Consider the following 13,221-nt stretch of genomic DNA (forward strand, 5'->3'; position numbering starts at 1 on the left):
GGGACAGCACATGGGAAAGCCCTGACGTACATGACCTATGGCTGCATTTGGCTTAGTTCAGGAAGAGCTTACCAATGAAGCCCTTCAATGAAGACGATGAAGAAGGAAGTCAAATTCAGTGTTCTGGGGTCACAACCCAGATTCCGACTATCTCCTCAAATACCTGGGGAGGCGTGGGTGGATGTGTAGTGTACATGGACGGCTGCACATTGGGTGAGCTCTGGCACTCTTACTGCAATTAAAATGTCAATGCTGAGAAGGGCCTTTGCAACAAGACCAATCCCCTTGTCTTACTGACAAGAGGACTGGGCCCAGAGAGTTGGCCAAGGGGTGTGGCTGAGGTCACATGGCTCCTGGGGCTCATGTAGCTCCCTGGTGAGCTTCTGAGTCAGAGGATCCAGGTGACCTGAGTGGGAGCTGGGGTGTGTGTAAAGATCACCTACTGATCTTGGCTGGTGGCAGAGCTCAGGTTTCTTGGCCACTCTCGGGGCCATGCCGGGGCTCTGCCACCTTGGGGTGGGCCTCATTTTGGATCAGAAGATTGGGACTTTGACAGCTGATGATAATCATTTTGGGACACTAGTCACGTCTGTTCATCAATTACTCATTTAGCCGTATTTATAAGGACAGTGGACTAAAGAAGCAAATCCAAAGGCTCAGGAGTGAGCGATTGGCCAGGCAGAGAGAGTCTAACGAAAAGGCACGAGGCTACTTGTTTGATATCTTACGGTTTTGAAGAGCTATTAAATAAGCAAATTAGCAAAAATGTAGTCACTCTAAGTTTCTTCTTTCATCATTCAACAATATTCTGATCTACGCATTGTAGGCTGTTTTCTGTGTGGGGATTGCCATGGTCTCACAGTGAATGCCAGCCTGTGGCACAAGAGGGCTGTGGATTCTTTGAAACTGGATACAGGGAGTGAGGAAGGCTAATCTTGGCAATTTATGATTTTTCCCCCTTTTTTTGTTTTGAGATGGAGTCTCTCTCTGTTGCCCAGGCAGCAATTTATGAATTTTAAAAAGATTGACCATGAATATGTCAGTTAAATTATATGGAATGGTTGTCTACTTGTACTCAAGCATTGCCAATTTGTCACCTAGGGCATTACTTTTCAAAAAAGTGTATCTTGATTAAGATAAATTCAAAATATGAAAATCAATTACACATCATCAAATTTCTCTGACTAGCAAACTTCTCTCATGCTTTAAAAGTATGGTTTGGCCTATTATTGGCATTTAACTCTTGGGGATCATTGCCTCTGTAATCCGTGGGGCACACATGCTTGTGAACAAACAGATGAGAAGTGCTTACCTCTTTGTGGTCTCCACCTTGGAGGGGTCCGGCAGGCAGGAGAGAACCAGGGACTGGAAGCTTTTCCAGTGCATTATTCCAGGAATAATGTCCTGTAAGGAAAGTCAGCACACGGGTGCTACATGGGAAGCAACTGTTTGGTGAGGTAACGTTTTGGAAGGACTTTTGTTTTATTTAACTCTTTTTTCAGTCTTAAAAGGCTAAGCAGCAAAATCTGTAATTTCATTCAGTTTGGATTTTTCTGAAGCAAAAAGGCAATTGCTTCAGCAAAGCACATTAAACAATGCAACACAGAATTAGAGACAAAGGTGAGGTTTGCTTCCCATTAGGCACTTGTACAAGCAACATGTCCTCGGGATGGAGGGCAGCTGCGGCCTTAGAATCTGTTTTGTTTGTTGTGAATGTGATGCTAATGCAACACTCGGAGAGGAAGGCAGTTCATCCAGTGGCACTCCAGGCGGGAGAGCTGCACATGCGCACCACGTGGGAGGAGAGCGCTGCAAGGAGACCCCGGCTGGGCTGAGTGCAGGGTGCATGATAGAGACAGAAGGGAATCTGGCTGGAGAGCCAGGCAGGTCACAGGGGCACTGTGGGCCAAGCTAATGAGCTTGGAGCTCCTCCTGCAGGCAGTGGGGCCCACGGAAGGCTTTTGAGCAGGAAATGACAGGATCAACTTGTGCCTAGAAAAGTTCCTTGGGAGAAAGAAAGATTTCTGCGAAGGGAAGGCGGACTGCAGCAGCAGTGGGCCACAGGCTAGACTAGAGGGAGGTCTGCAAATCTGTTTGCTGTGTCAGTGGCACACTGGTGGCCCCCCGGGGTGGTGAGATGAGGGGAATGTGGGAGGAGGGAAAGAATCTCATAGGTAACTGCACAAAGTCCATAAAACAGAAAGGCAAGTAGGTGACACAGGAAGAGGAGGCAGTTTAGGGTGTGGCTTGGCTGGTAGAAGTGGGGAGAGAGATCATAATCTGAGTTAAGGGTTGATTGAGTTTGAAGGGCCTGTGGATTACCCTTAAGGGGTGTCGGGGGATATTCAGGTCAGGGTGGTTCCCTGTGGGGGAAGTAATTCCTTGGGGCCACTTCTTTGCATGTGTCACACCACCACCTTGTCCATTCTGGTTTCTATACTTGGGGTCAAAGAGAGAGGAGGTCAGACCAAGGGTTTGCGCATACTATATGGCCGTTTTTACATGATTGAAATACGAACACATGAACGTTAGGTACAGCCTTCCAAAGGAATGTTGACAAAGGGCAGCAGGCAGCCCGAGAGGCAGGTGTGGTCAGGACAAGGCGGTGCAGGGTCTCCACCTGTACCCCTTTAGGGTTGGCGGTATGGGGGCGGTGTTACCATTCTTGCTCTGCAGCTGTGGCAGCAAACCTTCTTTGTCTCAATTCCAGCTGTGACCCTGTCCTCGTCCCCTGCCCCTCCCTGCAGCCCAGGGCCACTCTGCCAGTGAGCCTGGTGACGACATTACCGTGTGATGGAGAAACTGCTTTTGGGTGACAGGAATGCTGGACCCGTGGTGGGACTCTTTGGTGATTTTGTACTTCGGGTGAGAGCATAGATGGTAATCTATTGACGTTTCTGCGTAGGTCAGAGGATGCATTACAGCAAATAATCCTGGGTTGGGATTCTGCCAAAGACAGGGAAAAAATATTCTTTTTTGTTTATCAGTTTCTTTTTTTTTTCTTTTTCTTTTCTTTTATTTTTTTATTATCATTATACTTTAAGTTCCAGGATACATGTGCATAACGTGCAGGTTTGTTACATATGTATACTTGTGCCATGTTGATGTGCTGCACCCATCAACTCGTCCTTTACATCAGGTATAACTCCCAATGCAATCCCTCCCCCCTCCCCCCTCCCCACAATAGGCCCCGGTGTGTGATGTTCCCCTTCCCGAGTCCAAGTGATCTCATTGTTCAGTTCCCACCTATGAGTGAGAACATGCGGTGTTTGGTTTTCTGTTCTTGCGATAGTTTGCTGAGAATGATGGTTTCCAGCTGCATCCATGTCCCTACAAAGGACACAAACTCATCCTTTTTTATGGCTGCATAGTATTCCATGGTGTATATGTGCCACATTGTCTTAATCCAGTCTGTCACTGATGGACATTTGGGTTGATTCCAAGTCTTTGCTATTGTGAATAGTGCCACAATGAACATACGTGTGCATGTGTCTTTATAGCAGCATGATTTATAATCCTTTGGGTATATACCCAGTAATGGGATGGCTGGGTCATATGGTACTTCTAGTTCTAGATCCTTGAGGAATCGCCATACTGTTTTCCATAATGGTTGAACTAGTTTACAGTCCCACCAACAGTGTAGAAGTGTTCCTATTTCTCCACATCCTCTCCAGCACCTGTTGTTTCCTGACTTTTGAATGATCGCCATTCTAACTGGTGTGAGATGGTATCTCATTGTGGTTTTGATTTGCATTTCTCTGATGGCCAGTGATGATGAGCATTAAGCCAGGGATAGGACAGGCATCAGCTAATGCTGTCTGTGGCTCCCACTAGCACTAGCACTCTGTGACTCCACGTCAGCTTCTCTGGAAAAGAAGCAGGAGAGCAGAGGTGTCTTCAAGCCAGCAGCGTTTAAAAAATCATAGTCATTCATAAACGTCACTTTTAAGGCTTAAGAGCTTCATTACATACCATATGGGTTTACTAAACTCACATGAAATCACAGCTTAAAACAGCTTTGAATATTTGTTTCTAATGCTGATGAATTAGGGAGTTATTAAATGAGCAAACTGGTTTAAAAAAGCAAATGAGCTCTGGTTTTGAAAACAAAAATAGGCTTTTAAAAGCTACTTTAAAGAGATGACAAAAAAGAGGATGACATTTGATGTATCAGGAAATGTCAACATTTAACATTGTTTTGGTAATGTGTTTAATTCAGGAAGGCTCCATTTGGAAGTAGTATCTGGTTTTAAGGGAGATCCTGTTTTTTATTAATTTTCCAGCAGAACTAATGGAGGCACAGAGCAATTATATCAAAATACTAAAATACAGAGCCTTTTACTGTTCTCTCAGAGGCTCGTGCAACAAGAACCCTATTCTTGTTCCAAACAGCAACATAGCACCCCCGCCAGCTGTCTAATTTCAGATGTTTGATGTTTAAGAACCACTACACTGAGATTCTGTTGTTTGTCTGACTTTTTTAAACAAGTTAAAAAACCCCACAAAACCACTTAGCCTATGGAAATTCAATCTCACTGCCAAGAAACAAATGTCCCCCCAAACTTAAATGACATGCAGCTAGACCTGAACGCATTCCAGCATCCAGAGGCAAGGTGGGGGAGGGCCCAGCGGTGGTGAGTCAAGAAGGCTGGAAAGGCGGTAAGCGTTAGTGCAGAGGCTGCCGAGCCACTTGAGGGCCAGGATGAGGGCCTGGGGCAAAGGTAGGGAGAGGGCTCTGGACTGAACTCCTGCATATAAAGGAGTGGGGAGGGCAGGGAGGCAACGATGGCCACTGAGGGGGTCTGAGATGCCCACAGTAATGTGGAAAAAAGCATACACCTTGGTAAGCACTTATGGTTGAGGTGGGATTTAGGGAGGCAGTGTGATGGGGAGTGGGGCTGGGCCCACCCTATGGGGATAGTGTGAGGGTAAAGGTTTACAACACCAGGGGAGGGGAAATGCCCTGTGTGGCCTTCAGGAGTGTCTTCTACCCTGGTTGACTGAGGACATGTGAAGCTGCCATGTGGCTGGCTCTCTCTGCCTTGGGCCAAGCGTCATGAACGCAGTCTTTTTGGAAATGGCAATGGCACTGTCTCCCGTAGTTGTCATCCTTCAGATCCCCATTGCTACCAGCGTAACTGGTCTGAGTGGTCACCCCATGATGCCTTTAATTTTAATTTTCCTAAACTAACGCATGCATATGGTAGCAACTCACCTCGGCTGCAAGGATTTGTGAGGAAAAGCAGTGGTCTTCCGCTGGCCCTTCTTGTTACCAGGCCCACATCCCAGAGGCTGCTTCTTTCCCATGTTTCTGGCTTTTGTGACTCTAGTGGTCACCACCCTAACTCTAAACATCATGCTTATTCTTCCATTTCTTGATTGTCAACCTCAGGCAGTATCTACTGACTCATTACTATGCAAGACAAGGACTTTGCTTATGTACACAAATGCCCCTTCCAAACTTCTCCTTTCCTGTTTTGAAGGTTGCCTTATTCTGCCGTTGGTCACCATTGTGACTTGAAATGATACACACATACCCCTATTTCTTGTTCATCATCTTTAGTTGAGTATTTCAACTCCCCTTCAGGTGAAATGAAAACATCATTCTTCTGCTTTCCTGTACCTTATTTTCTTGCTTTCGCAATTTTCCTTTGATATTGTTGAGATCCTTAACATTTGCCTTCCAGAACTACAGCCAGACCCTCATGCTTTGCTCATAGGCTGTCTCTAAAAGTTGAAAACTAATAAGTAGTATTTACTTTCTCTCAACTATGTAAATATGTTTCTCTGCCAGGCCAAGTCGAGGCTTGGATTACGGGTTTGGCTTATTTACTTATTTATATTTTGGCTAAAGGTTCAATATCATGACCTGCGGGCCACCATTAAAGAAGAGTTCTGATATCATGGCCAAATGTATTATATTTTTAGATTTTCCATCAGCTCTTAAAAATCATGTCAAATTTTAGTTTGGTTTCCTATTTTGAGCACATACTGATATTCAGTTGATTTCCCCTCTTGTAGATTATAATTGCTTCTTCTTTTCTTGATGTGCCTTTATACAATCCTTGAGTGTTCCAGACACTCAATTGCACTGTTAGTGCTTGGAGCCTACCCTTTCCTAGACACCTCTTTCTCAGAGCCCTTTACCCTCCCTCCTCCAGGCTGAATGCCCAGAGATCAGCCCAAGACTTCACTATAATGCTTCACCAGTTGTAACCACTACAGTGTTTCCTTTCTTTCCTTAGGGTCTCCTAATTCTTACTTTTACTGCTGTACTGATATATAGTTGATGTACAATAAATGACACATATTTAAATTACATAGTTTGGTATGTTTTAACACTTGTTACACCTGCAAAACCATTGCCGTCATAAACATAATGAACATTTCCATCACCCCCAAGAGTTATTTCATGCCCCTCATCATTCCCCCATCCTCACTTCCTGCCCCTCCACACCTATGCACCCAACCCATCTACAGGCAGCCACCAATCTTTCTGTCTCTGTAGATTACTTTAGATATTCTAGACTTTTATCTAAATTGAACAAAACAGCATGTAATCTTTTTTGTCTGATTTCTTTTACCCAAGATAATTACTTTGAGAATCATTCACATTTTTATATACATGAAGAGTTCATTCATTTCTATTACTGAGGAGTATTCAACTGTATGGTTATGCCACAATTTGTTTATCTGTTAACCTGCTAATGGACACTTATTTTCCAGTTTGGGGAGCACTGGAAATCTGCTATGAATATTCTTGCACAAGTTTAATGCTTCCATTTATCTCGGGTGAATAGCTAGGAATGGAATGGTTGGACATATGGTGGGTGTATGTTAACTACTAACTTTGTAAGAAACTGCCAAACAGTTTTCCAAAGTACTTGTACCATTTTACATTCCCACCAGCAGTTTTTCAAATTGTAGGTGTTCTAACAGAGAGAGCTCATTGCCGTTTTAATTTGCGTTGTTAATGATGCATTATTCTGTGCATCTTTTTGTGTGCGTATTTGCCATCTGTATATCTTCTTTGGTGAAGAATCTGTTCAAATCTTTTGCCCATTTAAAAATTGGATTGTTTGCTTGCTTATTATTGAGTTCTGATAATTTTTTAAAAAATTATTTATTGTATTGTGGTAACAACACTTAGCATGAGAACTACCCTTTTAACAAATTTTTAAATGTGCATTATTGGCTCTAAGTGCGATGTTGTACTGCAGATTGTGAGAGCGGATTTATCTTTCTTGACTGCAACTTTATGCTGTTGCCTGGTAACTCCCCATTTTCCCCTCTCTTGGCCTCTGATAACCACCATTCACTCTTTGATTCTGTCAATCTGGCTATTATCAACATCTCATATTTGTCTTTCTGTGACTGGCTTATTTAGCTTGGCATAATGTCCTCAAGGTTTATCAATGCTGTTTTGCGTATTACAGAATTTCCTTCTTTTTTAAAGGCTGAATAGTATTCCACTGTCTGAATATGCCACTTTTTTTATTCCATTCATCTGTTGATAGATTTTTAGATTGTTTTCATATCTTAGCTATTGTGAATAGTGCTGCAATGAACACAGGAGTGTTAGTATCTCTTTGATATTCTGATTTCTTTCTCTCTATTTTTTGAAACAGGGTCTTGTTCTGTCACCCAGGCTGGAGTGCAGTGGCACCATCATGGCTCACTGCAACCTTGACCTCCTGGGCTCGAACGATCCTCTCGCCTCAGCCTCCCAAATAGCTGGGACTACAGGCTTCTGCCATCACGCCTCACTAATTTTTTTGTAGAAATAGGGTGTTGTTATGTTGCCTAGGCTGGTCTCAAACTCCTGGGCTCAAGTGATCCTCCTGCCTTATCCTCCCAAGTGTTGAGAGTACAGGCATGAACCACCATGCCTAGCCCTGATTTTAATACTTCTGGAAACATATCCAGAAGTGGGATTGTTGGTTCACATTATTATTATTACTGTTATTATTATTATTATTTGAGACAGGGTCTCACTCTGTTGCCCAGGCAGGAGTGCAGTGGTGAAATCACAGTTCACTGCAGGCTTGAACTCCTGGGCTCAAGGGGTCCTCCTGCCTCAGCCTCCCAAGTAGCTAGGACTATAGGCATGTGCCACCACACCCAGCTGATTGCTGGATCATATGGCAGTTCTATATTTAATTTTTTGAGGAACCTCCATACTATTTTCTACAGTGGATGTACCATTTTGGATTTCTACCAACAGTGTGTAAGGATTCCACTTTCTCTACAACTTCCTTAACACTTACTGTGTTTTATTTTTTTGGCAATAGCCTTCTTAACAGATGTTAGGTAATATCTCATTATGGTTTTGATTTTTTTTCTGATGATTAGTGGTGAGCAGTTTTTTCATATAGCTGTTGGCCATTTATAAGTCTTCTTTGGAGAAATGTCTATTCAAGTTTTAACCCACTATTTAAAATGAGTTATTAGTTTTTTTTTGTTTTTTTTTGTTTTTTTTTTTGAGACGGAGTCTTGCTCTGTCACCCAGGCTGGAGTGCAGTGGCGTGATCTCGGCTCACTGCAAGCTCCACCTCCAGGATTCACGCCATTCTCCTGCCTCAGCCTCCTGAGTAGCTGGGACTATAGGCGCCCGCCACCATGCCCAGTTAATTTTGTATTTTTAGTAGAGACGGGGTTTCACCGTGTTAGCCAGGATGGTCTCAATCTCCTAACCTTGTAATCCACCCGCCTTGGCCTCCCAAAGTGCTGGGATTACAGGCATTGAGCCACTGCACCCAGCCAGGTTTTTTTTTTTTTTTTTTTTTTTTTTTTTTTTTTTTTTTTTAACTATTGAGTTGTAGAAGTTTCTTATATATTTTGGGTATTAACTCCTTATCAAATATATAGTTTGCCGACTATATTCTGTAGGTCACTTTTTCATTCTGTTGACTGTTTCCTTTGTGAATTTTGACAGTTCTTTATATATTCTGGATATAAGTTCTTATCAGATATGTGATTTCCAAATATTTTCTCCAAGTCTGTGATTTATATTTTTATTTTCTTAACATTAACAGAAATTCTTAATTTGGACAAAGTCCAATTAATCCATTTTTTTTCCATTTATGGATTGTGTTTTTTTGGTGTTTTATCTAAGAAATCTTTGTCTAATTGGAAGATCACAAAGATTTTCTGTGTGTTTTCTAGTAGTTTTACAGTTTCAGGTTTTCTATTTAGGTCTATGATCCATGTTGTATTAATTTACATAGATGGTGTGAGATACTAATTGAAATTCTTGTTTTTATTTTTGGTAAATAGATATCCAAATGTTCTAGCACAATTTGTTGAAAGGTTATCTTTTCTCTGATGAATTATCTCTGACCTTTGTCAAAAATCAATTGATGATAATGTATGAATGAATATATTTCTGGATCCTCTATTCTGTTCCATTAATCTGTTTATTTCTCCATTTATTTAGGTTTTCTTTGAATTCTCTCAGTAATGTTTTATAATTTTCAGTGTACTGATCTTATACATGTTTGTCATATTTATCTCTAATTATTTCACATGTTTTGATGCTATTGTTAAATGATATGGCTTTTGAAACTTAAGTTTCATAATGTTTATTGCTAGTATACAGAAATATGATTGATTTTTATATGGTGATTCTACATCCTGCAATCTTGTTAAATTCCCTTATTAGTTTAAGTAGTTTTTTGTAGATTTCATTGTATTTTCTTGATAGACAATCTTTTTTTTTTTTTTTTGTAAATAAAGATGGGTTTATATCTTCTTTTCAAATCTGGCTGCCTTTTATTTATTTTTCTTGTCTTGTTACATTGGCTACACTTATAATCCTGAATAGAATTAGTGAGAGCAGACATCCTTGCCTTGTTCTTGACCTTAGGAGGAAGGCATTCAGTCATTTACTACTCAGTTTGATGTTGGCTCTAGGTTTTAAATAGATGACTATTATTTGGTTGAGAAAGTTCCCTTCTATCCCGCACTTGCTGATAGCGTTCATCAGGAATGGATGTTTGATAATTTTTCTGTTACTATTGAGATGTTTTTCCTTTTTAGAGTGTTACATGTAAACTACAGTGAGTTTTTAATGTTAAATTAATCTTGTATTCCTGATTCAAGCCCCTATTTGGTTATGATACATTATCCATTTTATAAAGCAATTAACTTGATTTATTAAAATTTTGTTAAAAATATTTTCATCTATGTTCATGAAGGATATTGATCTTTTCTTTTTTTTCCTGTAATATCTCTGTCTGGCTTTGGTATCGGAGTAATACTAGCCTCTGGAATGATTTGGGAATTAGTCTCTTCTCTTCCATTTTCTGGAAGAATTTGTGTAGATTTTGTATTATTCCTTCCTTAAATATTTGGCAGAATTCCATAGTGAAGGCATCTGGGCCTGGAGGTTTCTTTGTGGGAAAGTTTTCAACCAAAAATTCAATTTCTTTAACAGATATAAAGCTACTTTGCTGAGCGTGGTGGGTCACGCCTGTAACCCCAGCACTTTGGGAGGCCGAGGCAGGTGGATCACAAGGTCAGGAGATCAAGACCATCCTGGCCAACATGGTGAAACCCCGTCTCTACTAAAAATACAGAAAATTAGCCGGGCATGGTGGGGGGCACCAAGTAGTAGTCCCAGCTACTTGGGAGGCTGAGGCAGGAGAATGGTGTGAACCCGGGAGGAGATGCTTGCCAAAATTACATCATTGCACTCCAGCCTAGGGGACACAGCGAGACTCATCTCGGAAAAAAAAAGCTATTTTGGCTATTTATCTCCTCTTAAATAAGATTTTACAGTTTGTGCCTTTTAATGAATTTGCACATTTAAGTCATCAAATTTACTGGCATCAAGTTTTTCATAATATTAACTTCTTATCTTTTTAAAATCTGTAGAATATGTAGTGATGTCACCTTTCTCATTCCTGACATTGGTAATTTGTGCCTTTTGCCTTTTTTCCTGATCAGTCAAGTTACAGGTTTATCAATTTTATTGATCTTCTCAAAGAACCAGTTTTTCTCTATTGTTTTTCTGCTTTCTATTTCATTTTATTTTCTTTTGAGATGGAGTCTTGCTCTGTTGCCCAGGCTGGAGTGCAGTGGCATGATCTCAACTCACTGCAACTTCCTCCTCCTGGGTTCAAGCAATTCTCCTGCCTCAGCCTCCTGAGTAGCTGGGATTATAGGCAGGGGCCACCACGTTTGGCTAATTTCTTTGTACTTTTAGTAGAGACAGGGTTTCGCCATGTTGGCCAGGCTGGTCTCAAACTCCTGACCTCAAGTGATCTGCTGGCTTGGCCTCCTAAAGTGTTGGGATTATAGGCATGAGTCACTGTGCCCGGCCTATTTCATTAATTGTCAATTTGACCTTTATTATTTCTTTTTTCTGCTTAGTTTGGTTTCATCTGCCCCCTTTTTTCTAGTTTCTTAAAGGGGTAGCTTAGGACATTAACTTGAAACTTTTCTTCTTTTCCAATGTAGGTGTGTAGTGCTATAAATTTCCCACAGATTTTTTGTTTGTTTTCATTTTCATTCACTTAAAAATACTTTCTAATTTCTTTTTTAATTTCTTCTTTGGCCTATATTTACATATTATAGATTTTTAGAAAAGATCATAAAATTATTTTCATTAAAAATGAAGGAATTGCTAAAAGATGGAATCATTGATATTCTCCAAAAAACAAAGGCTGGCAAACAATTTTAAAGGTCAGATATTGTTTAACACTTGAAATTCCAAAGGGAAAAAATATTCCCAAAGAATGCTCTTTTTCCTGTAGAGTAATTGCTGAAATAAAGGAACACAGAAAACAAGGCTTCTGCCAGTTGCCACTTACAAAAATATACAGAGGATCATAATCCAGAGACATGGCTAAGGCCTCAGGTGGTTTCATGCTCAAAACTGATGTCTTGCCAGAGAGCTGAGTTGTGGAGTCTTGTTTTGGAAGGGCTACGATGGTGGTGACTTCATCCTAACAAGGACCAAGGGCAGCACGTTAGTTTTGATGCCAGGATAGGAGGGAAAAGATGAGGGAGATTCTGGAAGGTGGGGGTGTGTTACCTCAGCTCCTTGCTTTAGGGCTCGGGCAAGCTTTTGAGGTCTGTAACTTGTTGAAGACTTGTGGACAGAGAATGGCTGATATCTCTTAATTTTGTACAGTTGAGGAACCTGAAGGTGAAAGAAGACTGAAAATCCTTAAAAACCTGTTACCATTTGGTGGGATCTACTTCTCAACAACAGCATTTCCGAGCTTCCTGGTGGTAAAAGTAAGACAAGAACCATGTTGCAGTCATCGGATTGTGGCTATTGTTAGTTTGGACCAGTCTGGACAGACTTTAGTGAAAGTCCTGAGCCCTGCTCTGGGTTTCGGCACACATGAGTGTTCATGATTACTCAACCATACTACATGGCTTAAGTGTAGAAGGACACCAAAATATTTTCATTTTCAAAAACAGAAGTGGTCATATGTCTCAAGAAAGGCTGACTAATTTTTTCTCACTTATCTTATATTTTTTCTCGAAGTTTCTAATATATGTAGTTCAGATAGCTTCATATATGCATGATATAGATATATCCACAGAGTAGAAATCCTGGTTTGCATAAACCACACTATGAGAAAAGAATCTGGTGTACCTCCCATATGTTATCCAATAGCAGCAGAGTGTGCCACACAGTGTAATCTGCCATAAAGCAAAACTATATAAAACACTGCAATTCAAATTCAAGAATATCTTGTTTACTTAATAAGAAACTCAATTAATTAATTCTATGTGACAGGTCTGACCTGCAGATTGAAGAAGGAATAACTCTGCTTGATTTGAACTTCTGAAGACTTAATTGGGACCAGTCCAAGGCCATCAGGAGCCTAAAATGTAAAGGAAAAAAAGAAAAAGAACAGAGAATCACCACTGAGCAAGAGTGGCTATGCTTCTGTTTCCATTACATTTTGAAACATTAATGACCAGTTCTACTCTCAGAGCAACTCCTCCTGCAACCACAGTTGCCACTTGATCTATAAGGCAGGAAGGCGGCCCTGATCACCCCCTCCTCCATGTCTCCTAGCGGATGTGAGTCTCTTTTATTTTCTGCGGTTGTGGAGGCTGCAGTGTGTCACTCAGAAACTCCTTCAGGTTTGAAGGACTCAGCCAGGAGTGTAGGGATAGAAACGTCTCTTGGGGGCAGGGGAGCCCTCTTCAGGGGCTGCCTCATCTGAAGGGCACTGCCTCCATCAGGGTCAAGCGCTC

At 41.2% G+C, this 13,221-nt stretch overlaps 1 protein-coding gene across 16 annotated transcripts in view; it reads right to left on the reverse strand.

The window, feature by feature from the left end:
- CFAP221 (cilia and flagella associated protein 221) overlaps nucleotides 1-13,221 on the reverse strand; it is a 114,038-nt gene that overhangs the window by 16,874 nt on the left and 83,943 nt on the right. For all 16 annotated transcript variants that reach the window (XR_012421056.1, XM_074008863.1, XM_074008864.1 and 13 more), the window contains 5 exons: nucleotides 12,762-12,842; nucleotides 12,038-12,145; nucleotides 11,814-11,948; nucleotides 2,788-2,946; nucleotides 1,313-1,404 (listed from right to left, as the gene is read on the reverse strand). Coding sequence is in view for 15 of the 16 variants with exons in the window: in XM_074008863.1 (XP_073864964.1) it covers nucleotides 1,313-1,404; nucleotides 2,788-2,946; nucleotides 11,814-11,948; nucleotides 12,038-12,145; nucleotides 12,762-12,842 (575 nt within the window). In the remaining variant the exon portion in view is untranslated. The remainder of the gene's footprint in view (nucleotides 1-1,312; nucleotides 1,405-2,787; nucleotides 2,947-11,813; nucleotides 11,949-12,037; nucleotides 12,146-12,761; nucleotides 12,843-13,221) is intronic.

The sequence above is a fragment of the Macaca fascicularis genome, chromosome 12, assembly GCF_037993035.2.
Source record: "Macaca fascicularis isolate 582-1 chromosome 12, T2T-MFA8v1.1".
Classification (NCBI taxonomy): Eukaryota; Metazoa; Chordata; class Mammalia; order Primates; family Cercopithecidae; genus Macaca; species Macaca fascicularis.